The sequence below is a fragment of the Dipodomys merriami genome, unplaced genomic scaffold (assembly GCF_024711535.1).
Source record: "Dipodomys merriami isolate MVZ:Mamm:240054 unplaced genomic scaffold, mDipMer1.0.p SCAF_102, whole genome shotgun sequence".
Classification (NCBI taxonomy): domain Eukaryota; kingdom Metazoa; phylum Chordata; class Mammalia; order Rodentia; family Heteromyidae; genus Dipodomys; species Dipodomys merriami.
In genome coordinates this window covers 1,122,150-1,146,751 of record NW_027202294.1, presented here as the reverse complement: position 1 = coordinate 1,146,751, position 24,602 = coordinate 1,122,150, and the positions used below count along the sequence as shown (strand labels likewise).

General features: G+C 49.8%; 3 protein-coding genes across 4 annotated transcripts in view; 1 reads left to right on the top strand and 2 right to left on the bottom strand.

Moving 5' to 3' along the window:
• Pdcd11 (programmed cell death 11) overlaps positions 1 to 12,426 on the top strand; it is a 44,944-nt gene extending 32,518 nt beyond the window's left edge. The window contains exons 26-36 of one of the 2 annotated variants that reach the window (XM_069994175.1): positions 3,545 to 3,601; positions 5,478 to 5,600; positions 6,019 to 6,141; positions 6,558 to 6,822; positions 6,999 to 7,115; positions 8,211 to 8,360; positions 8,529 to 8,776; positions 9,458 to 9,626; positions 10,612 to 10,765; positions 11,032 to 11,197; positions 11,786 to 12,426. In XM_069994175.1, the coding sequence (XP_069850276.1) occupies positions 3,545 to 3,601; positions 5,478 to 5,600; positions 6,019 to 6,141; positions 6,558 to 6,822; positions 6,999 to 7,115; positions 8,211 to 8,360; positions 8,529 to 8,776; positions 9,458 to 9,626; positions 10,612 to 10,765; positions 11,032 to 11,197; positions 11,786 to 11,957 (1,744 nt within the window). In that variant the 3' untranslated portion in view covers positions 11,958 to 12,426. Of the gene's footprint in view, positions 1 to 3,544; positions 3,602 to 5,477; positions 5,601 to 6,018; positions 6,142 to 6,557; positions 6,823 to 6,998; positions 7,116 to 8,210; positions 8,361 to 8,525; positions 8,777 to 9,457; positions 9,627 to 10,611; positions 10,766 to 11,031; positions 11,198 to 11,785 lie in introns of both variants that reach the window. The other variant, XM_069994166.1, reaches the window with a different exon arrangement.
• Positions 12,427 to 12,433: 7 nt separating this feature from the next.
• On the bottom strand, positions 12,434 to 19,043 carry Calhm2 (calcium homeostasis modulator family member 2). Its single transcript, XM_069994188.1, has 3 exons — positions 18,725 to 19,043; positions 16,306 to 17,023; positions 12,434 to 14,245 (listed from the first exon to the last, which is right to left on the bottom strand). The coding sequence occupies exons 2-3, from the start codon at positions 16,858 to 16,860 to the stop codon at positions 13,829 to 13,831; spliced, it is 972 nt and encodes a 323-aa protein (XP_069850289.1). The 5' UTR covers positions 16,861 to 17,023; positions 18,725 to 19,043; the 3' UTR covers positions 12,434 to 13,828.
• Positions 19,044 to 21,337: 2,294 nt separating this feature from the next.
• Calhm1 (calcium homeostasis modulator 1) lies at positions 21,338 to 24,030 on the bottom strand. Its single transcript, XM_069993548.1, has 2 exons — positions 23,479 to 24,030; positions 21,338 to 21,820 (listed from the first exon to the last, which is right to left on the bottom strand). The coding sequence occupies exons 1-2, from the start codon at positions 24,028 to 24,030 to the stop codon at positions 21,338 to 21,340; spliced, it is 1,035 nt and encodes a 344-aa protein (XP_069849649.1).
• Between the last annotated feature and the right edge of the window lie 572 nt (positions 24,031 to 24,602).

Here is a 24,602-nt window from a genome sequence, read left to right as displayed (position 1 = left end):
TGGAGATAAGAGTCATTACGGGCTTTTCTGCCTGGGCTGGCTTTGAACCGTGATCCTCAGATCTCAGCCTCCTGAGTAGCTAGGATTATAGGTTGGAGCCACCAGCACCCAGCACCTCCTTTTTTTTTGGTCAGTCGTGGGGCTTGAACTCTGGGCTTTGGTGATGTCCCTGTGCTCTTCAGCTCAAGGCGAGCGCTCTACCGCTTGAGCCACAGCACCACTTCCCTCTTTTTTTTTTTTAATCAAAATTTATTTGGCCAATTCCCTTGATAGACAATACAGATCTTATACATATATTGGTACTGATACAAAATGTCTTGGGGGCTGTGAAGATGGCTCAGTGGTAGAGCGCTTGCCTTGCATGCATGAGGCCCTGGGTTCGATTCTTCAGCACCACATAAGCAAAAAGAAAAAAGCTGGAAGTGGTGCTGTGGCTCAAGTGGTAGAGTGCTAGCCTTGAGCTGTCCCTTGAGGGACAGCACCCAGGCCCAGAGTGTTCAAGCCCCACAACTGGACCCCCCCCCCCCAAAAAAAAAAAAAGTCTTAGAAATAAATTCCTAGAAGCAAAGTTTATGAGTCAAATGATGGTATAAATGTTTCCTAATTTTGTTCTCTAAAAGAACTGTACCTATTTATATTCCACTAAAAACATACAGTGTGGGGCTGGGAAGGTGGCTCAGTGGTAGAGCACTTGCCTTGCATGCTCGAGGCCCTGGGTTCGATTCCTCAGCACCACATAAGAAACCGGAAGTGGCACTGTGGCTCAAGTGGTAGAGTGCTAGCCTTGAGCTGAAGAGCTGAGGGACAGCGCCCAGGCCCAGAGTTCTGGCCCCACGACCGGACCCCCCAAAAAATAATAAAAAAATAAAAAAAAACATACAGTGTGTGTTTATTTCTCACATCCATACCAACACCAGATATTCTTAATTTTTATCTTAGTCATTTGATCTCTAAATTGTACTTTGCATACTGGTCATTTTTCATGCTTGTTTGCTCTTTTGTTGTGTGTATTCCAATACTGGGGCTTGAACTCAGGGCCTGGGTAATGTCCCTTACCTTTTTGCTCCAGGCTGGGTCTCTTCCACTTGAGCCATACCTTTACTTTTGGATTTTTGCTAGTTAAGTGGAGATGAGAGTCTCACAGACTTTTCCTGCCTGGGCTGTCTTAGAAGCATGATCATTAGATCTCACCCTCCTAAATTGCTAGGATTACAAGTACGAGCCACCAATGCCAACATTTTTTTATTCTTTCATTTGTTCTGTGCTTTGCATTATTATTATTAATTTTGTGTGTGTGGTGGTCCTTGGGCTTGAATTCAGGGTCTGGGTGCTATCCCTGAGCTTTTTTGCTCAAGGCTTGCACTGTACTACTTGAGCCACAGCTCCTTTTCTGGCCTTTTTGGTGTTCATGGGAGATCAGAGACTCATATACTTTATTGCTTGGGCTGGCTTCCAACTGTGACCCTTATAGATCTCAGCTTCCTGTATAGCTAGGCTTACAAGCATGAGCCACTGGTCCCTGGCTTTTGCATTAAAATTAACTATAGGTATTTTCTGTAAACTTTTGGAATTTGGAAGAGCTTTGTTTATAAGATATTTCAAATGCCTAAAGGTGTACCTGCTTCAGTTCTAAGCCCAAGTTTCAGCTGATAGAATGAAGTTTACTCAAAGAATAGGTACTTCAGAAGGCAGATACTGAAAATAGTCATTGCCCTCTCATTTCCAGTGTCCTAGGCACTGGCAACTATCTAAATTGTTGGTTACTTCTCAAAGCTAAGCATCACGAAAATACTGAGAGCCTGGGGAAAGTAAAAGAATGCATCCTAGAGACATCCAGAATTATCTCTGCTTTGTTTCCTAAGGCTTACAAAATGAGGGTGTGGGTTTTGTTGTTGTTTTTTTTTTAAGCAATGTTGTTATTTTAAAGACTATGACAGCCAGACCTGTGAGTAACGTTAAATTAAAATTCCCCTTGTCTGTCAGGTATGGATGGTCTCAAGGGGCCCTCAAGGCAGATGGTCTCTTTATGCCCTTTCTAGCTCTGACGGCTCTGGTACCTGTTAGAAAAGGCAGAAATCTGGGGCTGGGAAGTTGGCTCAGTGGTAGAGTGCTTTCCTCACATGCATGAGGCCCTGGGTTCAATTCCTCAGCACCTCATAAGCAGATAAAAGCTGGAAGTGGTGCTGTAGCTCAAGTGGTAGGGCACTAGCCCTGAGCTGAAGAGCTAGGGACAGCACCCAGGTCCAGAGTTTAGCCCCCATGACAGACCAAAAAAGAAAGAAAGAAAAGGCAGAAATATGTCATGGGAAAAAGCTGGACTGTATTGTTGCTGAGATCTTTCTGCCTCTAAGATTCTATACTTTAATGATTTAAATTGCAGTTTTAGATTAAATTCTTTGAAAATCTGACAAAAGAATCAACCTTTTTTTCAAAGCCTCTCCAGCTCAGGCCTTGTTAATCTATCTGAACTGCTGTTTTATGTCTTCAATAGGTCATCCTTGGTTGTGGTTTTCTGTGGTTATTCTGTTTCTCTGTGGTGGTCAGACATTCTCAAGACATAAAGTACTCGTCTTATCTCTGAAATATACATGAGAAGCATGTATGACCTTCAGTTTAACATGCATTTGAATATACCTAAACCATAGCCAAAGCTATAGAGCATTCTTTGTTTCCCCTTGTGATTATGAGCACCTCTACAACTTGCTGCTGCTACTGAGTAGAGAGAAGGAGTATCCTCCTGCATTTCACTTGCCCAGGAAAAGGTCAAAATTCAAAATATGGTTTCTGTTGAATGTGCATCCCCTTCATATCATTGCAAAGTCAAAACATCACAAACCATTGTAAGTCGGGGACCATGTACACACCATCTTTGGCTCTGTGAGTCAACTAGAAGCCTTTCATGTCTCCTTTTAGTTTCTTCTCTCTTGTTGGGCAAGAGGAGTAGGTAATATTATTGACCCACTGAGAGTCCCTCAGCAGGCTTTCATCAGAATGAAGAAACTGAAGCCAAGTCTCATGTCTACTTGTTTTTTTTTTTAATTAAGTAGTTGTATAAAGAGTTTATAATTGCATACGTCAGGTTACAAAAACAGTGCATCTTGATCAGTGTCACCCCTTTCATCATTCTCCCCCATTTTCCCCTCACATCCCTACTCTTGAGTTTTACAGTTCAGTTCTTACATAGAATACATTGTGCCCCTCTTTGCCCTCTCTTCCTGGTATTCATTTTGTTAAACAGTTTATTCAGAGGAGTTACACCATTGGGACTTCTCCCTTAAGTATACCACCCTTTAGTCAATTTGTTTGTATTTATAAAATCCTGTGTATGTTATCATTTATGTTTATATTTTAGATCTAACTTCCACATAAGAGGAACATGCAACATTTGTCTCTCTGAGCCTTACTTACTTCAATTAACATAATCTTTTCTGGGTCTATCCATTTCTCTTCTTGTTCTTGACTGTTAGGTAGCCTTGTAGAGACGGAGCGCTGCTGTCCCCAGACATACTGACAATCGTTTTTTCCTTTCTTGTTCACATTTCAGATGTTATGTCTTGTCCACTGAAGACCAAGAATTGACTTTGTCACTGCGATCATCCAGGTGGGTGTTGGCGGTATTGGAACGAGAAGGGAAGAAGACACTGAGAGGAGCAAGTGGAGGCTAATTGTATCTACCATAGAACTTCAGGCTTTCCACCTTTTTTTCTTTGCTCATTCATTTTATGCCCTAAGCCCCTATCCAAAAAAGCTGGGTCATTCAGCTTTTTAGAAGGAACTGTCTTCCTAGACTCTCATCTCCTGAGGAGAAATTCATATTTCTAATTGTGGATGTCCAAGGCTACAAGATAGTGGTGCTGGTGAGGAGAGATGGTTTAACCCATGGTGGGTTTGGCGTAAAAAGGATTGGCCTATGTTCCACTTCATCTCTGGCTAGGTGTTTTCTAAGGCCCAGCTTTAGGTTTGACCTCTGTATCTTGGTTGGCTTTTTCCTGTTTCTGCTTAGCTGGCTCCTAGACAACCAGCCTAGACCTTGCAGGGGAGGCCAACCAGGTCCGGAGGAGAGAGAAGGCGGGGCTTCAAAGGCTTTATCTTACTAACAAGTGCAGAGATGTATTTTATTTTTGTTATTCAGAAGTGGCACTGTGGCTCAAGTGGTAGAGCGCTCACCTTAGGCTGAAGAGCTCAGGGACAGTGCCCAGGTCCAGAGTTCAAGCCCCACGACTGACCAAAAAAAATAAACAACAGCAACAAAAAATTATTATTGTTGTTGTTAAGGAGTTGTCCAAAGAAACTGCAGGTTCCCTCAGTCAGGTTATGAGTAAAGTGCTTCTTGCTCAGTGTCACCCCTTCCTTTATTTTCTCCTATCTTCCCCTTCCTATTCCTACCCACAAGTTAAACAGTTCACTTTTTACTCAGTATATATTGAATATAATGACTGTATTTGCTCACCCTTCCTCTATTCCTTTTCCTTTGAGCCCCTCCCCCCCCCCAAAAAAAAGAGTTTCCATTTCCTGGTATTTGTTTTGATAAACAGTACTTCAGTTGTTCAGAGAAATTATGCCCTTGGATTCCTCCCTAAGTATACCCTGCTTTAGTCAGTTTGTGTGCAAACGCATTGAGCCCTGTATGTGTTATCATGTCTAGTTGTATTTTAGACCTGGGTTCCTTCCACATGAGAGAAAACATGTTTATCTCTCCAAGCCTAGGTTACTTCACTTAACATATAACATATTGTTCTAGGTCCATCCATTTCCCTGCAGATGACAGATTCTTTCTAATGGAGGAGTAAAACTCCATTGTGTATATACCATAGTTTTTGATCCGCTCCTCTGTTGTAGGGCATCTGGGCTGTTTCCATAACTTGGCTATTGTGAAAAGTGCAGCAATGAACATGGATGTGCAAGGGTCTTTACTATAACCTGACTTGATTATAAGTCTCTGGGGGTAGATGCCCAAGAACAGTATCGTTAGATCACAGGTTCTGTGTTGAGGGTTTTTTTTTGTTGTTGTTGTTGTTTTGTTTTGTTTTTTGGGTCCGGTCGTGGGGCCTGAACTCTGGGCCTAGGCACTGTCGCTCAGCTTTTCAGCTCAAGGCTAGGGCTTTACCACATGAGCCACAGCGCCACTTCTGGCTTTTTTTTTTTTTATGCTTATGTGGTGCTGAGGAATCGAACCCAGGGCCTCATGCATGCAAGGCAAGCACTCTACCACTGAGCTACCTTCCCAGCCCTTTGTTTTGTTTTTTGAGGAATCTCCAAACCACCTTCCAGCATGTTTATACTAGTTTACATTTCCACCAATGATGTAATACTGTTCCTTTTTCCCCACATCTTTGCCAACATTTGTTTTTTGCTTAAATTTTTAGAGCTGTATTCTTACATATAAAATATAATAAACAATTATTGCAGGTATGTTGGGGATAGTGAGGGAATAAAGTGAAAGGTGTACACGTATAAGCCTTCTTCTACTCTTTTAGGACAAACCCAGAGACGAAAAACAAAATAGAAGATCCAGAGATTAACTCCATCCAGGACATTAAGGAAGGGCAACTCCTGAGGGGTTATGTGAAATCCATCCAACCGAATGGTGTGCTCTTAGGGTGAGTAGTGTGGGGCCTGTCTTTAGTTCATATTCCTAGCCACCTACCACTGCGCTCTTCCTTGCCATTGGGTTTCCTCTTTTTCTCTGCGTCTGTCTAGCAGCTTCTGATTTACACTGTTATACTTTGATGTAGCATAAAAAGTATCCTTGGCTCAGGATGTAGGACACTTCCCCAGCATGCCTGAGGCCCTAGATTCTACTGCTAGTACATCAAACAAACAAAATCCTTTGTCATGTCTTTATCATGCTTGATAATCCTTCCACTTTACAAATTCTACTTTATCCTGCCGAATGCCAGGAGTTTAAACCTGCCACCAGTCCCATCACAGCTTGGAGGCTATGAAAGTGGAGTCACTAGATGTGGCTGGGATTCTGTTGTATCTGTGACCCCAGGACTCTTTGCTGTCTCCTTGCAGCCTTGGCCCCTCCGTTGAGGGCCTGGCCCAGTACTCACACGTCTCTCGATGCAGCCAGCCCAGGAAAGACCTTTACAGCAAATACCTCCCTGAAGGGAAGCTGCTTACCGCCAGGATCCTAAGGTAGGTGCCTTCCCTCCCTGCTCTCTCTGTCCCTCTACCTCTTCTCCAACTGACAACCCTTCTCTTGGAGCCCTGGGTAGAGATTTCAAGGCAAAACTTGAACATATAATGGCTTGGATAGTGGCACATATAGTATTCAGATGAGTGAACAGCTGTTGTTTGGAGCCTTCACCTTAGCCCCTGTACAGATATGGCCCCTGTTTTGGGGGATGCAGTAGAGCATTAAGCTGCCCCCTAAACTTTTCAACCAAGCAGGTTAAGTGCACAATTCCTTGTTGAGAATACTGAGTAGGTGCCAAGGCAGGTGGGGCAAGCTTGTGAAGAGTTTCTTGTGGAACTGTGGGTAGAGTTTTTGTTTTTTTGTGTGTTTCTTTTGCTGTCTTCACTTTCTACCCTGCCTCTTTCCCTACCAATAGCCTAAACCACCAGAAGAACCTGGTAGAGCTGTCATTCCTCCCCAGTGATACTGGGAAGCCAGATGTATTTTCTGCCTCTCCGGAACCGCCACTTGTGAATCAAAAGAAGGATCAAAAGGAAGAAGAAGAGAAGAAGAAAAAGAAAGTGAAGAAGAGCCAGAAGGGGAAGGAGGAGGTGAAGCTGCTCAGCGAGGAGAAGAAAGAGCCCCAGAGGCCACAGAAGAGGCAGGGCAAACGGGAGCGCCAGCAGTCTGAGAGTGAGCAGGTAAAAATCCCTCAGGGATGATCAAGACTCATCTCATCTGACTGAGAGAAGCTGCCCAGCTTCTTTTAGAGGAAGGTAGTGGGGAAGGGAAGATGGTGGTGGGCGTGGGGTGAAATGATGGGTGTGGAGCAGGGTGCAAGAGGAAGCTCATGGGCATTTTCTTGTTGCCATCTCAGGAAGGAGTGAACAAAAGGCTCAAGAAGGCTGGTACATTGGAGGAGGACAAGAGTAGTGTGGAAGTGTATTATCGGGAAGAAGAAGAGGAGATCGAGGTGCCAAAGTTGCTGCCCAAGGTAAGGGTCACCACTGAATGGAGGGAAAGTGGCTGCGGTGGGGGAGGTCCTCACCCTCCTCCCGCAGAGCTGGGCTGGCTCCGGCCCTAAGCCTCCCCTACCTCGTTTCCCATGTAATATGGAGCCAGGGATTGGGGTTAGTTCCCTCAGGCGGTTATCAGCTCCTTGGTGGGAACTGTGAATCTGTAGAGTGGCTATACCAAATAAACCCTAATATGGGGCTGGGAAGGTAGCTCAGCGGTAGAGTGCATGCCTTGCAAGCATGAGGCCCTGGGTTCGATTCCTCAGCACCACATAAACAGAAAAAGCCAGAAGTGGTGCTGTGGCTCCAGTGGTAGAGCGCTAGCCTTGAGCTGAAGAGCTGAGGGACAGCGCCCAGACCCAGAGTTCAGGTCCCATGACCGGCAAAATAAAATAAAATAAAATAAAATAAACCCTAACACATGTTCATGGAAAGGAATTGGATGAAATTAGGATGTGGGTAAATGAAGAGAGGTGCCTCTGCCTGCGTTCTTCCTGACAAGTAGAAGTAATGCTACTTGACTGGAGAGGACGAGCGGCAGGGGCAGTCAGGGCAGGTTGGCAGGACTCCTCAGCTTTGGGTACAAGCGTACCCCTTCTGCCCTCACAATTTTGCTGCTGTTATGTATGTATGCATGAGCCAGGTTGCGTTTTATAAATTGATTGCCTAAGCTGGGTTCCAGTGGCTCATGCCTGTAATCCTAGCTACTCAGGAGGCTGAGATCTCAGGATCGCAGTTCAAATCCAGCCTGGGCAGGAAAGTGTGAGACTCTCATCTCCAATTAACCACCAGAAAACTGGAAGTGGTGCTGTGGCTCAAGTGGTAGAGTGCTCGCCTTGAGCTGAAGAGCTGAGGGACAGCGCCCAGGCCCAGAGTTCAAGCCCCATGACCGACAAAAAAAATTTTTTTGTTGCCTAAATATTTGGTTTACAAAGGTAGCTTCTCTGTCACTGCTATATAAAGTTTTCCTCAGCAAGCTGGGGCCCAGCTAGTGTGGGTCTCTGGTGTGCCGAGCTGGCGAGCAGGAGCAATGTGAGCTGAATGTTTCCTTCAGCAACTCTGTGCCCTTGCAGGGGAGGCAGACCAACTCCACAGAAGTGCCCCGGCTCCAGCTCTCTTCTGGCTTCATTTGGGATGTGGGGCTCGATTCTCTGACCCCAGCTTTGCCACCTCGAGAAGAGAGCTCAGACAGCGAGGAGGAGGAGAAGCCACACCAAGCCATGGTTTTGTATTTTTCCACAGCTTTGTCCTCTGTTGGTAGTAGACTCCTGCACCCTGTACTGGCCTGGGTGGGATGGAGGTTGTGGACTACCCTGTCAACTTGTGGCTTCTAGGATGGACTTGGGTACAAGGAGCAGATAACTGACTTACTCTTCTGTCTTCCAAAGCAGAAAAAGAAAAGCAAAAAGGAAAGGGAGTTGGAGAAGCAGAAGGCTGAGAAAGATCTGTGCCGCATTGAGGAAGCACTCATGGATCCTGGACGCCAGCCAGAGTCAGCTGATGACTTTGACCGGCTGGTGCTGAGCTCCCCAAACAGCTCCATCCTGTGGCTGCAGTATATGGCTTTCCACCTGCAGGCCACCGAGATCGAGAAGGCCCGGGCTGTGGCTGAGAGGGCCCTGAAGACCATCTCCTTCAGGTCCAGGCTTTGACTTCCCCATCCTGGGGAGGGTCCTATAGATCATACTGTATCTCCCCAAGCTCTGGCTAGCAGAGTGGGCCAGCATGGGTCATTTCCTCCTCGGCAGGCCAACAGCAGTCTGGATGGCTGCACTAGCAGTCCCTGGGCTCCTTGGCTTTCTCTCCTAGGTGTGACCATCTGTGTGAAACAGTTACGCATTAATATGTTATTGTCCTCTTCTCTGAAATAGCTGTTACGGTATTTCCTAGAGTCTTTGTACTTCAACAGGATTCCCAGTTTAGACAAGTAGAATAGGGACAACAGCTCTTCACTCAGGACAGAACCCTACAGGTGGTCAGGTTAGTTTTCTGAAGCCCAGAGAAAGGGGGTGGGGGTGGAGGAGAGACAGTCCTCTTTCATTGCATTCATTTGAGGAAAGAACCAGACTCAGATCCCGGAGACTTCCTTCCTGTAATATAGAGAGAGACCCAGGGAGCAGGCAGGCACTGGTGGCTCACACCTGTGGCTCATGCCTGTAATCCTGGTTACTCAGGAGGCTGAGACCTAGGAGATCATGATTTGAACCAGCCGGGAGCAGAGGTGAGGGTGGGGGTGAGGAAGAGTAGTTCTTGAACATTGCAGATGGAAGTGGGGCTTACTGAGTCAGTGGAGCTTATGCGCTGCCTACTGTTTCTCCAGAGAGGAACAGGAGAAGCTGAATGTGTGGGTGGCACTGCTGAACCTGGAAAACATGTATGGCTCTGAGGAGTCCCTGACCAAAGTCTTCGAGCGGGCTGTGCAATACAATGAGCCTCTCAAGGTCTTTCTCCATCTGGCTGACATCTACACAAAGTCTGAGAAGTTCAAGGTAGGAAGCTTGGCCAATCAATGGCTGGCTGCCCAGAGCCCTCAGCTTCTTAAAAGGGTATCCTGGGAATCTCAGGGCAAGTCAGTCTCAGGGAGAACCCCCACATTCTGGGTGTTGTCCCACCCCAGGTTCACTCCCTGCCTTTCTCATCCAATGAGAAATCACTTTCTCTTTTGGGCAAGTGAGGTAGAGGTGAGGGAAGCGATAGCTTTAGAAGTAGAGGGACATTAATCCCTTATGTGTATGTCTTGGGCCACATTATAGATAGAAGTAGCATAAGGCCTTCCACGTCCTTTTCCTCTTTCTAGTTTCTCCTTGTCATTCATTCTCATGTTGTTTTCTAGTCCAGGATCTCCATATGAGGCAGGATTAGTAGGGAAGCTCCCATTGTTTGGTGACAGATTTGCAGTTAGGGAGTGCAGCACTTGAAGTGTAGCAGATACACCACCCCTAGATAAGAAGACACCAGGGTTGGGAATGTGGCTTAGTGGTAGAGTGCTTGCCTAGCATGCATGAAGCCTGGGTTTGATTCCTCAGTATCACATAAACAGAAAAATCTGGAAGTGGTGCTGTGGCTCAAGTGGTCATGTGCTAGCCTTGAACAAAAGAAGCTCAGGGACAGTACCCAGGCCCAGAGTCCGGGACTGTCAAAAAAAAAAAAAAAAAAGTAACAGTCCCAGTTCCCAGATATCAGTGGCTTTCCTACTCTTATGTACCCTTCCTCCCTTCTTATTCCTTCCTCTCCCCTCCTCCCCTCCTCTTTCCTCTAGAATTAGGCCTGGGTGGGGACTTGGTTTTACCAAACACAATCTGGTTTCTGCAAGCACTTCAGCTTGTCTGTTGTTTGTTTGTTTGTTTGAATCTCACACTGCCTTTTGTTTGTATTTGACTCACAAGGCGAAGGGGAGGGATCACATTTCTGATGCCTGACCGATTTTCTCAGTTTGTCTTTTGTTCTACCACTATCTCCTTGTCTTTCCCATAGGAAGCTGGTGATCTGTATAACCGGATGCTGAAGCGTTTCCGGCAGGACAAAGTTGTGTGGATTAAGTATGGTGCCTTTGTTCTGCGGAGAAACCAGGCCGGGGCCAGTCACCGTGTGCTTCAGCGAGCCCTAGAGTGCTTACCCACCAAGGAGCGTGAGTCTCCTTCCCAGTTCCTGAACAGACAAGCCCTCTGATAGCCAGGCATAGGGATTGGTGTCTTCTCATTTAAAAGCAAGTTTGCATGTATTCTTTTGCATCTGGGACTCCCCTGCTTCTTAGAGATCTAGAGAGTAGGGTGTGAGGCTTATATAACATAGGTCTTGGCCCAAGAGCAGGAAGTGAGACTCACTCTGTTCTGTTCGCTCTGTGGTGAGGGGACTGTCAGCTTACCATGTGTCTGAGCTGTTGTCTCCCTGCAGATGTGGATGTGATTGCCAAGTTTGCCCAGCTGGAGTTCCAGCTGGGAGATAGAGAGCGGGCTAAAGCCATTTTTGAAAACATGCTGAGCACCTACCCAAAGCGCACAGACGTCTGGTCAGTCTACATTGACATGGTCATCAAGCATGGCAGCCAGAAGGAAGTCCGGTAAGAGGGGAACATAGACTAGGCGGAATCCCAGTGGGCGTGGGGTGGGAGAGAACCTGAAAAAACAGCTCTGGGATGATCCTCCAGGTCTATGTTCATTCCAGTCCCTAAAGGCCAACCTTTGGCCTGTGTCTGAACCCACTGGCAGGAAGCCACCTGGACCCTGGCCTGGGAATTGGGAGACTTCAGATTCCTTCACTATTCATTCACATTGTGCCTGCTTCTCAGGCAGAAGCTTCCCAGGCAGGGTCTCACTTTTGTTCCCAGAATCCCCACAGGGCAGGGCTGGAGGTAGATGGACCCAGGCCCTAGAAGTTCAAGTACCTCACCCTTTGTTTCTGTCACAGATGATTGTGTGTCTCCATTCTTGTATCATGGTCCTTGATAGCTATGTGACTTTAGGCAAGTTAGTCCTTTGGTATCCGAGTATCTGCTCATTGAGAAAATGAGGGACAGGTGTATCGCAGAGGTCATATTGATGATGAAGATGGAAGTGGGGCTCTGGATGATAGTGGGCCTGAGAGCAAGTGGCTGAGCACAGTCAAGGTCATAGCTGGCATGTCACGTCATTTGCTGTTCTTTCTACAGGGACATTTTTCAGCGAGTCATTCATCTGAGCCTGGCCCCCAAGAGAATGAAGTTCTTTTTCAAGCGCTACCTGGACTATGAGAAGCAGTATGGCACCGAGAAGGATGTGCAGGCAGTCAAGGCGAAGGCCTTGGAATATGTGGAGGCCAAGAGCTCAGTGCTGGAGGACTAGTGGCACCTGGCTTCATGGAAGTATCAACAGTGTCCAGCCAGACACCTAGGCACTCACCTGTTGCCTGAAGACTTAAGTGCTGCTTTTTCTGCAGCAACAACAGGATAATCCTGTCTGAATGAAACAGGATTTGAAGTGGTTTATATTTTTCTTATTTAAAAAAATCTCAAGGGCTGGGAAGGTGGCTCAGTGGTAGAGCGCTTGCCTCGTATGCATGAGGCCCCAGGTTCGATTCCTCAGCACCACATAAGCAGAAAAAGCCGGAAATGGTGCTGTGGCTCACGTGGTAGAGTGCTAGCCTTGAGCTGAAGAGCTGAGGGACAGCGCCCAGGCCCAGAATTCAGGCCCCACAACCGACAAAAAAAAAAAAATCTCAGTGGTAGAATGCCTGTCTAGCAAGTACAGGTCTCTCAGTTCAAACATCACTACCACAAAAAATAAATAAATGTTACCATTTTAAGATGTTGAACCCAGAGCCTTGTTCATGGAAAACCAGTGTTCTGCCACTAAATAATTCCTCTTTGCTTGTTTATTTATGTAACAGTGGATATCTTTTCCCTTTCTAGAACTGCTCCATGGTTACACGCTGTTGGGCTCCCAGAAAAACAAGTGTATTTCCTTGAGGAATTTCCCTTAGGACTAAGAACAAAAGATCAACTCCTGTGAATCCCACAGTTAGGATCCCACCTTGTCCCTGGCTGGCCCGCAGTCTAGCCAGGTGTTGGTGGGGCACAAGGAGCAGGACAGTCTGGGAGTCTGGCACTACCACAGTTCACTTAGTCCTCTGCCCTTTTGCAGAAGCTGTGAAGCTGGGTCAGGACAGAGGCAAAGCCCAGAAGTGAAAATTAGGAAACCGAGGTTACTGAGGAAAGTGTTTCTCATGATGTCTCATCCTAGGTCGTCTCTGGCCAGGTGACCTCATCCTTCCAAAGCTGGTATATCCCAAGGTTCTGGGAGGCCAGCATGGACCCTCCGAGGTGTCACAGCCGGTTCTGTTTTGGCTTGGACCTGAGGGAATTAAGTTTTCTCTGGAGGATCCTTAAACGACCTGAGTTTTTCCATGGGAAATGGCTTAGTCTTGAGGGCGCAGGACAAATGAGGGAGAACATCAAAAGGTTTAGAGGTGGTGGAAATAGCTAGGTGGGGCTAGGAAGATAAGGAACCACACCTGTCTGGTTCCAACTACAAGATCCTCAGACTCAGAATTTCCAACTGAGCTACTCTGAGAAAGGCCAGGCTCCCTGTGACCAGCCACGTCAAATACAGTTACCAACAGGTCAAATACAGTTACCAACAGATCTCGTCCCTAGGACCTTACTTCCCCTCTTCAGGACACCTGATGTTGCCTGCCCTGCTGCCATGCTGTGGGCCAGCCTAGTTCCGCCCCTTTGTTCCCACAGGGTGTAGGATTTGCGCCTATCAGAATGACAGCCGTGCTGCCCATTCAGTTGCATAGACATTAAGCCAGTCTCTTATAAAGAAAAGCTTTATCAAAAAATTTAAATATATAAAGTTAGGCCAGAGGTAAGCAGTGGAGAGCAGTTTCCCAGCCATGCACCACTGGGCTGCCTCTATGCAATTAGACACAAATTAACTGCACAGTGCATATTTCTATACAGACTGGTGACTTCCACTGTCACCTGCCTCTGTGGGCTGAGTCTTCTCTGCTTGGAGTCCCACCAAAGACCCTCTCTGTACTAGAAGTCTTTCCTCAAAGCTGTGGGCCAGTGGCCACAGGAGAGGGAGTTTTTCAGGTCTGAAGATTCCTCTCATCTGGCCATGCACTCCAAGGTCTATGGCCAAGAACATGAGGGTAAGGCAGTGAGGTTCTGTTTGGACAGAACCTTTTGCAAAGGGTGTCAAGCAGGCCCTTAGGAAGCGAGCAGGGCCATCTCCACGCTGTCAGGCGCGGTACCATTGCCTGCTAGACCTTGGGCCCACTTGTGCAGGCGACTGTAGAGCGGTAGGCCCTGGTTCTCTCGGTACAGGTAGACACCAGTGATGGCATTCCACTGCGGCCGTGGCTGTGTGCCTTCCACCGGGAATTTGGCGATCAGCTCCTCGTCATCCTTATTAAGTGCCACAAAGCCAAAGAAGCGGCGCACGTTGTTGGCAGCGAGCACCTTCGAGTGCACCTCGGCTGTGCGATGGAACAGCTGGTCCTCGTTGGTGCGGTACTGTGCCCAGTAGGCCTCCTGGCGGTAGCTGAGTGGTGAACAGTAATGCTTGAGGCACTTGGTCAGGAACACCAGGATGGCCACCACACCAATCAGCAGCCACCCAAAGAGCTGGCCAGAGAAGAGGCAGGTTCAGGAGGGGAAGGGAGCTGCTAACTTAGCCCAACCACCCTGGGATGTGGCAGGAGGAACAGATCCTACTTCTGTGAGGGAAACAGGACGTGGTACATTTTAGTGCATGCCCGGCTCTTTTTTTGTTGTCAGTTGTGGGGCTTGAACTCTGGGCCTGAGCGCTATCAGCTCTTCAGCTCAAGGCGAGAGCTCTACCATTTGAACACAGCACCACTTCCAGTTTTCTGACGCTTATTGAAGAGTCTCATGGACTTTCCTTCTCCAGGCTGGCTTTGATCCACAATCCTCAGATCTCACCCTCCTGAGTAGCTGGGATTACAGGCATGAGCTACCAATGCCCAGCGCATGCCCTACTCTGAAGACTTGACTCCTCTGGGTTTTATTTTGTCATTTGGTGGTACTGGGATTTGAAATGGGGTCCTTGCACTTGCACTTGCTGAGCAGGCACTCTACCACTTGACATTTGCCATCCCCTTTTTAAGTTGGTGATTTACGAAACAGAGTCTCACTTTATGCCAAGGATAGCCTGGTCTGGGATCCTATTTGTGCTTTGTGTTTCTGGGGTGACAGGGACACACCTATTCAGCCATGTGCTTCCACACTTGAGACCCCCACATCCAACTGCCTCTTACACATTTTCTATAACTACTACTCAATCCCAAGGGTGCTCCCCCACCCCCACCCCCACCCCCATCATACCTCGGCTTAGGCTCAGGTGTAGCTTGGTGGTAAAGCATGTTCCTGTGAGGAGGCCCTGGGTTTGACCCCAAGCCCTGGATACCCACGTGTGTACACACACACACACACACACACACACACACACACACACACACACACACACACACCACCACCACCAGGAGATGCCACCTGGATACCCACGTGTGTACACACACACACACACACACACACACACACACACACACACACACACACACACACACACACACACACACACACACCACCACCACCAGGAGATGCCACCCCCAGGATGCCTTCAAAGACCCCTCTGGAAGCCTCTTGCCTCTGAGTCCTTTATGTGCTGGTTTTTTCCTCACATCTTTATCTGCCTTATTTAAGTTGACCCATAGGTTTATCTGAAATGCTTGTATGGAAGCCTGTTGAGGACAAGAGCCAAGGAGAGTAACTGCCATGTGTTCCTAAAGAGATCTGTAGATGTCTACTCAGCACTTTTCAGGTTTACCATCTTCTGTCTCGGGCAGAGACAGCCCTGTTGCTCTTTTTACTTTGATTTCTGGTGTTGCCAAGAGAAAAGACCTTTTAGAGAATTGTGTGTTGCTTCCTTCCTGTCTCCCCCTTCAACCTCTGTGGTTTTTTGTTTGTTTTTGCCAGTCCTGGGGCTGAACTCAGGGCCTGGGCACTGTCCCTGAGTTTCTTTTGCTCAAGGCTAGCACTCTACCATGTAAGCCACAGTGCCACTTCTGGCTTTTTCTGTGTATGTGGAACCCAGGGCTTCATGTATGATAGGCAAGCACTTTACCACTAAGCCACATTCCCAGCCCTCAACCTCTGTTTCTTTAACACATTCAGCTCTACCCATTCTCTTGTCTGTTCCATTCCAATATGCTACAAGGGCTGGCAGACTTAGGCAGTGACTGCTTCTTCCTGGACTCCCAGGGGCTTCCCTCAGGCTGCCTCAGTGTTGGGTCCAGGCTCTTCCTGGGACAGGAATGTGCCCATCCCTGGAGCTATCTGTCAACTCATGGCCCTCAGCAAATGCTTTTGAGGTAACCTGCAGGAGCTCAAGCCATTGAACTAAGGCAAAGGGCTAATGTGATAGTCAAGACTGAGAATGCTCCCATAATGTTTATCTTAGGGATGGGGTTAGAGCTCAGGGGTAGAATGCAAGAGGCCTTGGGTTCATTCCCGATGTCAAAACAACCTGATCTGTGGGACTAGCAGTTATCTTCATCAAACACTAGCCTATAGGTGAACCTGCCGTTATGCCTGATGACTGTCCAGTGGTTTATAACTGGGCACCCCGCACCTCCCCACCAACCACCATCTACTTAGTTCCTTACCTGGGATTCGTACTTGAGCCTGCGGCTGACCTCCTCCCGGAAGCCTGATAAATTGTCAGGGCCCTCTCCACAGGGGAACCTGGCCAAGATCTCAGTAGCGTGGCCTGGTGGGAAGCTGTCTTCCCCAGCTGTGAGTGAGGACGGGTCCACAAACTCGCTGAGAGCACAGACGTAGGCCTCTCCGCGTAGCAGGGAGATGACGGACCAAGTCACTGGGGCCACAGCTGCACGGCCCAGGATGGAGCTTAGGAGGAGGAAGTTGGGGGCAGCTGAGCAGTTCTTGGCCCTCCGATACTGGCACTCGGCAACTAGGTTCCAAGTATGGTTGTTGAGGATGACACCGATGAGAAAGAGTGCCAAGGCAGGTACTCCAATGGCAGTCAGCCCATAAAGGTAGTTCCGGGCCGGCGAGCAGGGGCAGTGGAAAGCCACCACGGAGAACAGTTCCTGGCTGCCCACTGTGCCCAGAGCTACAAGCCCGTTGAAAATCATCACATCTTTGCTCTTGAAAAAGAGCGACAGGAAGCGGAAGTTCTCTGCAATCAGGGCTGCCATAGTGACAGGTGGGCTAGGTAAGGACTGAGTACAGGAGAGGAGGCAGGAGGGGAGAGGGCTGATGGCTCCTGCTGAGACTACAAAGGAGTGCAAGCTGGAAGACACCCCAAGGCAAGGCACAATCGAGCCATTTCATCGCCCACAGCGGCCGGCCTGGTGCTTCCTGCGGAACACAGATGACTGATAAACATTTGCGTCTGACCATGGGATTGAGAGGATGCTGCTGTGGCCCCGGCTGGTGAATAAAGAAGCCCTGGGCCCCAGAAAACCGTGTGCCAGAAGCTCTCGTTACCCACCCCACAGGCCCTCATTGAGCTATTATATCCTCCTAGCATACAGAGAAGGTGAAAGCTTGCCCAGGGTGAACTCCTGGTCAGGTCACATGTTAAGTGGCAGAGCTGAGATTTGAGCCTTCTCTCAGGATAGGTTGAGGATGGCCCTGAATGCTGGGGATATAAGATGTTCTCTGGGAGTCCACGTGGTGGTCATGTGCTGAAGAATCTGAGACCGTTTGGTTGGTTTGTCATAGGAATGGAGCTGGAGTGGCTGTCCTGGTGAATAAAGGGGTGGAGGCTAGAATGGGAGGGGGGAAGGAATGGGGTCTTGAGTGGTGAGCCTGACTCAGCGAGGCCCCAGCAGCCCTGGGAGCATAAGACCTTTTCACTTGGGGACCTCAGGGGTTCTCAACATCATGTCTTTCCGCTTGGCTTCCATCCTCATCTGTGAAGAACATGAATCATTCTGAGCCCTACTCTCTGGAATGTTGGAGGGAAAAAATAAATGATGCCTGATAGTTGTGAAACCCTGCATTGTCCTCACCCTATCAGACCTTCAGAATACAGAGAATTCTGGCTGCGAAGATCAGGATGGAAGTTCTAAAGAGGAGAAAGTGTCCAAGGCCAGACAAATATGGAGGCACCTGGGCAGGACCTCTGCCCACCATCTAAGGGAGACAGGAAAGGGACAGATGGTTAAGTCTGAGCTAAATTTCCCTATCCAGCTGTCTCCTATCAGCCCTGCTCCACAGAGCCAGGGCCTGAGAATTGTCCTGCCTTGCTAAGACTTAAGCCCTTCAGCCCTCCAGAAGGCCACTAGCCTAGGTCAGGGCAATGCTGGCGTACTACCAGCAAGTGGCCACGCTCTGCAGCTCTGGCTCTTGCAAAGTTGGGCTCAACTCCCCAGGCTCCACCCACACAGCTTGAGAGACAGGGTGTGGCCCGAGTCCCCTCCATCACAAGGATGAAAAACAAAATCTCCCCAGGCCAGAGGAAGCCCGTACCCGTAGGGCTGTAGAGCTAACTGAGTGGGGAGGAGAGAGGCCTATGCCCGTTCTTTTCATGCCTGAGCTCTGCACCCCCGCTTCTGCCTGCCTGTGCCAAGGCTGCCAGATGGGCCCAGTGCTGGGCCATGTGGTCATGTGGGCGCCAGGAGAAGTCTTATTCTTCCCTGCCCAGGAGCTCTGGTCTAACATCATGGGAACGAAACCTCATTCTGTTGTTGGAAATAAATGGACCAGCCAATGGTGGCCTCACCTGACACTTCTTCCCTTCCCTTCCCTTCTTGCTTTCTAGCATCTTACATTAGCTTCCTGTGGGGGCCTTGTGTTCATAAACCCACTCAAAGTGGGGTAGAAGATATCTATCTGGCCAGGGTGGGTGAGGGGCAGAGGATGGCCACCTCCTGAGACAATTGTGCCAGGCACAAGCAATGCCCAGTGAGTGTGGGACCTCTTCTAGCATCTGTGAGGACAGGGGACAGGCAGCTGGGAGGAGTGGGGGCAACCCGCCCGGTCCCTAGTGGAGGACCCCACCCGAAGGCCAACCCTGCCAGTTCATCTGACACCTGGCGCTCCCAAGATGCTTACCTTAGGCTGGCTGCAGGCACTTGTGGCCTTGGCCTCTTCGGAACAGCACTCTCAGAAAAGGCATCGCTGGCTTGGGGAGACTCCTGGGCACAGGCAGGCCCTGCTGCCGAGGGGGCGGGTGAGGGGTGCAGGCGCAGACAATAGGCAGCAGCCCCCCAAGTGCAACCAGCCACCAGCATTTACCAACAAATTTAACTCCAAGGGGTGCACTGACAAATCTCAAGCTTCTACAGACAAATTTAACTCCCGAAAAGAGAAAAGGAAACTGTGGGATGGAACATTCGTGCCAGCGAATGGAAAAACAGCCTCAGGCTGGGGGAGGAGGGAGGCGCAAGGGGAGAGGAAGTGGAAGAGCTTGTTAGCAGCTTCAAGCTACCACGTCCTGTCCCAGCCCGCAGCTGGGCCGGCTTGGGGCCGGCCCTCCACCCTTCCCCCTGCCTCCACCCTATGGTGCTGAGCTCTACTGAGCAGCTTGCTCCATGCCAGTTTCAAGAGCCCCCCACCCTTTCTTGTCCCTACCCGGCAGAAGTATCCCAGAGCCCCTCTTCCTCTGAGCATCTTGCCACTGTGAACAATCCATTCCTGTGCAGCTTTTCTGTCCACCGTTCACCTAACTCCCCCTTTCCCTGCACAGCTGACATTGAATCCAGGAGTCTAGGCCTAACCCTCAGAGGACCTGCCAGCAGAGCCCACTCCTGGTTGCAATTGCCAGGAGGCAGTTTAGTGCCCAGCCTGTCCCCAGAAGTGGTTGTGAGCTCCACAAGTGTGCAAGTGTGCAAGCCCAGGTTGAAGTCATGAGTCAGAAGTACCAAAGAGGTACGTCCTAAGATAGCCCCTAGGACTGGGGGACATGGTCCCAGGCCCCCCATCAGCCATGCAAGGCTGTGGCTTCCAGATGGTGAAACTGTTGTGTTGTTCTCCCCGAGCTGGGCTTTTTCATGTGTAAGAACAAATGGAAAGGGACCAGTGTTGGTTTGTTGCTTTGTGTATTTTTGACCCTACCAAGCACCAAAACACAGTCCCAAGCCTTTCCCTGGAGCCATTTCCCTTTATCTTCACAGCAATCTGAGAAGCAGGTCTTTTAAGGAGCACTTCACAGACTGTGGAGGTTCAGAGAAATCAGGTGACTCGCCATGGTCTCAATACTCTGGGATTTGAACCCCTGCTTGCACAACAAAGCTCTGCTCTTTGCTTCACATTTACCCCTCCCAATACCTCTAGACTCCTTGGTTCTCTGCCCTGGATTGTAATCCTCTTCATTTGGGAACCAGATCCAGACTGACTGCCTCGAGGGCAGTCCCAGCTCTGCAGGTATCTGCCCTCCTCCCATATACGAGAGAGGGGCAGTGGAGTAGAGGGAGAACGAAATGAAGGAGGATGGAAATCTCAAAAATCATGACCAAGACCAAATTAGTTCAGAGGGGTGGGGCTTTGTGCTGAAAGATATGATGGGTAGGGTGAGAAACCCATCAGGTCTTCTGTTTTTAGTGTTGCTGTTCCTTATGTCCCTGGTCCCTTCCCCAGGGGAAGAGAGAGGCCCTCACAACCAGGAATGACCATTAGTCTCTCTGTCCTGCCTGCCTACCGTGTAACATGTGCGTTTTCACATACAGCAACCCTGTGAGGTAGGGGCCCTCATCTCCACTGTGCAGAGTAGGAAACTGAGGCCCTGAAGAATGAAGCACCTGGCTCAGGGACACTTTGTAAGTGGCAGAATCAGCATTTGGCCCAGTTTGGTCCACTATGCTTATTTCCATCCTAGCCAATGCCCATCGCACCTCCTCCCTACACATCTCCTTAGCAGACAGAGCCTCTTCCCCTGAAGCTGGAGTCTTTGAGAAAATCGGGAGGCATCAGCTTCAGTTTCTAACTTCTCAAGCCCTGGGGATAGTTTAACTTCTCCCTGGGATGTGGGTGCAAGGATGACTAGTGGGTCTCCATGGAAGGCCCTCTGCATATACTGACAAACACAAAGCCTACCTGGACAATCATGTAGTGCCTCCATGATCACACACCGGGCTTCTTTCACTTGCACCTAGCTCTTGGAATACAGTATTGTCGTATGACCTGTCCCTCAGGTGTGTCACCCCAGCTGAAGCCTTCAGTTATAGTCTTATGGCCCACTTTAGCCCCCGCTGCTTCCAAAATGATGAGAGGCTTGCATGCCCTCCTGGTCTCTGGATGAGGCTCTTTTCTTTTCTTTCCTTTTCTTTTTGGTCCAAGACTAGGACTCAGACTCTGTGCCTGGCACTTTCTCTTCCAACAAAAGAAGAGAGATTCTCAAAGAGCCTGGGCTAGAACTGGGCAGGCCAGCCTGTAAGGCCTGAAACGTGACAATCAGCCAGGGGAGAAAGTACCAGCTCTAGGAAAGGCCTGGGAGGTGACACTCAAGGCCTCTGTCCCTGTACTCTAGGCCATTTCTGAATGCTTCTGACTAATACTGTTTGTGGGCCAATTGCCCAGGACAGTGTACCTGATGGAGGAAGAAGAATCAGCACCAAATTCCCTTTCCCACAGGCAGGTGAGTACATGGACCTGCACCTCTGCCCCTGCACCTAAATCCTTCATCTTTCTGTCTGGTTTGAGGGGCAGAGGGCTGTTGGCTACCATAGCTCACACTTTGCTGATATAGGTGGCCACTTCCTTGCGTGGAGGCTGGGGCCTACCCCCGGCCCAGCCATTGCCCGTCAGTGGCTCCTCCTGGCCCAGCCGCAGAGGTGGTTTGCATTTGTGCCAGCTCGTGAGCAGCCTGTTCATGGTGCCCTGATCAGTGATGCCACGCAGCTTTTCTCTCTCCTCCTCAGCACCATCAGAAGGGCTATGCACGGCTGAATGGGTGGTAGCTGTAGCCAGTGCCCCATGGGCATGACCCAGCTCCAGGTCATGGTTCACAGCCTCAAAGAACTGCTGGATGCAGACTTTAGCGAAGGCCTTGGCGTGCTCCGTGCATGTCTCGTCAAAGAGCTTGCGCTCGATGTCAATATAGTGCGACCAATACTTGCTCTTGAGGAAGGCAGCCTGTGTGAAGCAGGGCCGCACTGAGCGCACTACGAATGCCAGCAGCGTGGTCAGCAGCACAAAGGACCAACCCAGGGCCTGCAGGGAGAAGAACACGTCAGCAGACACAGGCCCCTGACTCGAGTCTGTCCAGATCCTCCAAACCCTCTCCAGGGTCTTTAGGGTGGAGAATAGAAACTTGAAGTGAGCTCCCCTTGGTTTCCTCATCTGTAAGATGGGAATCTTGGACTCTAACTCTCAGGAATGGGATCATGTGAGTATGTGAGTGAAGCTCCTGAATCATTGGCAAGGCACAAAACACAAGGGCCTCTAGCCCCAAGATTTCTGTTGTTTTGTTTTTGTTTTGCGCCATTGTAAGAGCTTGAACTCAGGGCATTCTTTTTTTTTTTTTTTTTGAGCCACCTTCCCAGCCCCTCTCAGGGCAGTCTTGTGGAACTCTTTTTTTTTTTTTTTTTGCCAGTCATGGGGCCTGAACTCTGGGTCTGGGGGCTGTCCCTCAGCTCTTCAGCTCAAGGCTAGCGCTCTACCACTGGAGCTACAGCGCCACTTCCGGCTTTTTCTGTTTATGTGGTGCTGAGGAATTGAACCCAGGGCCTCATGCTTGCAAGGCATGCACTCTACCGCTGAGCTACCTTCCCAGCCCCTTGTGGAACTCTTTTAGATCACAGCTGGCAAGATACTACTTCCAGGTTTTTCTATGTTTTGTTTTCACTTGTTTTCTTTTATTACTAATTAATTGGAGATTGAGCCTCATGAACTTTTCTGCCCAGGCTAGCCTCAAATCTTGACCCTCAGATTTAGCCTCCTGAGTAGCTAGGATTACAGATATGAGCCACTGGCACCCAGCAGATTTCTGCTTTTAGATGAAGCCAATTCATATTCATTCTGACTTCAGAATTCAGTATTTGCAGGTCAAATAAAATATATCTATATGTCAAGTTGCCTGTAGCCTTTTTTGGGGGGAGGGGTATCCTTTTAATATCCAATAGTCAGGTGAAGGGACAGTTTCCCAAGTCCCTGAGATCTGAGCCAATGATTGGCACAAGAGCCCACAGGAGAGGAGGTGCAGGAAAGAAACACAGGACACAGGTGTTTTGGGGTGATGACAGAGACTTTCCTGGGGATTCTAGAGAGAGGAACTCGTGTGTGTGTGTGTAACTCGTGTGTGTGTGTGTAACTCGTGTGTGTGTGTGTGTGTGTGTGTGTGTGTGTGTGTGTGTGTGTGTGTGTGTAGAGGGGAATCTACACTAGCTAGCCAGAACAGAATCCCTCCCCACAGTACCTGGTCCAGTGGCTGGCCCACGATGCCCAGGGGTTCCCACAGCTCAAGTACTTCTCCCATATCACACACCCCCTTTTCAAGACCTCCAGACCCCCTGCTCCCACTCCCCGAGCAGGGAGCCACCTGCTGGGGGGTATTTGCCAGGGAAATGTAGCCAAATGGCCTCACCATCCACCAGCCTCACCACTGGCCTGGGCCTCTGAGAGGAAAAAGAATGCAAATTTCCCCAGCTTCCATGCTCAGAGCTCGGGGTGGAGGAGGTGGGGTCAGCAGAGGTCAGGTCCTCTGGGCTGCAGGAGTCACAGTGTTTCCTCTGGGTGGACCCAGTTGCAATCAGGAAAACATGCCCACCCATGCTTCTGCAGGAGGGAAGCCCCATTTTGAGAGGTGAGGAAGGAGGGGGTCAGGGCCTTCCCTGATGGACCTTGGTCTGGAAGGAGGCTGGGCCCCTCACCTGGGAGATGCAGCGCAGGTAGCGAACGGCCACTTCCCGGGCCAGCAGCCAGTCCCCGTCATAGATCTCAGGGCAGGGCACCCGTGCCAGCAGGCGGGCGAGCTCGGGAGCAGGGAGGCTGGGTGCCAGGCTGCCGTTACCCAGGGTGGCCACGGGCACGGCCGTGCAGAAGGCGCAGAGGAAACACTTGCCATCCAGCAGCGTGACAGCGACCCACACGACAGGGGCGATGAGGGCGCGCTGCGCCATGGAACAGAACATGTAGCGAAGCACGGCGGGGTCCTTGGCCCGGCGGCCTGGGGGTCGTTTCCACTCCTCGGCCAACATGGACACATTGTTGTTCATGACCAGGCCCAGCAGGAAGAGTACCAGGGGAGGCGCCAGCAGAATGCCAGCACTGTAGGCTGCGTTGTAGCCTGGCAGGCAGGGGCAGTTGAAATCGAAGGCCGAGTACATCTGGGCGCTGGCCAGTGCCATGATGCCGCAGATACCATTCATGAAGGACTCCTGGTTAGATTGCAGGAACTGGAAGATCATCCGGAATTTGTCCATCGTGTCTCCCACAGGAGTCTGTGGCCTCTTCCCGCCTCACAGCTACCTCCCAGATGCCTCTTGCGGCCTACCCTGCCCACTGGGCATCCGCCTCATGATTCTGTCCTCCTGACTGGGCCAGCAGCACTCAGGAAACTAGCCGAGGTCAGTGTTGCTTTGAAGAACCTTCTAGCCAGGTGCTGGCTGAGAGGGCACACTGCGGCCAATCCTGTGGGGGCAGCCAGGACTGTGCTCCTCCTCCCCGCCCCCCCCCATTCAGCTGCTTCCTGCCCTCGGAAGCCACAGGCCACACCTGATGGGGACCGGTGATCTATGGGTACAGAAGGGAGGGGAGGAGGGCAGACTTGGGCTAGGGAAATGCTGTCTCCAGTGGCTCCACAATCGGAGAATCCATGATTGGGAAGCATGTCTTCTCTTTTTGCTCTTCCATGGAGGGGGGGAGGGTCATTCCTCCACTCTGTTGGGACCCCAAGGTTCAGATACCAATGGGATGATTGTGTGATGATGGCGGTGGTATGGGTGATGGCGAGATACTGCTCACAGCGGGGCGGGTGGGGGCTGTGCTAGTGGAG

Excerpts from the sequence above, each read along its gene's own strand:
- Calhm1 (XM_069993548.1), bottom strand. The coding sequence starts at position 24,030 with ATGGACAAATTCCGGATGATCTTCCAGTTCCTGCAATCTAACCAGGAG. Across the intron at positions 21,821-23,478 it reads ACCTGCGCTGCATCTCCCAG|GCCCTGGGTTGGTCCTTTGT; the intron begins GTGAGGGGCCCA and ends TTCTCCCTGCAG.
- Calhm2 (XM_069994188.1), bottom strand. The coding sequence starts at position 16,860 with ATGGCAGCCCTGATTGCAGAGAACTTCCGCTTCCTGTCGCTCTTTTTC. Across the intron at positions 14,246-16,305 it reads GGCTCAAGTACGAATCCCAG|CTCTTTGGGTGGCTGCTGAT; the intron begins GTAAGGAACTAA and ends TTCTCTGGCCAG.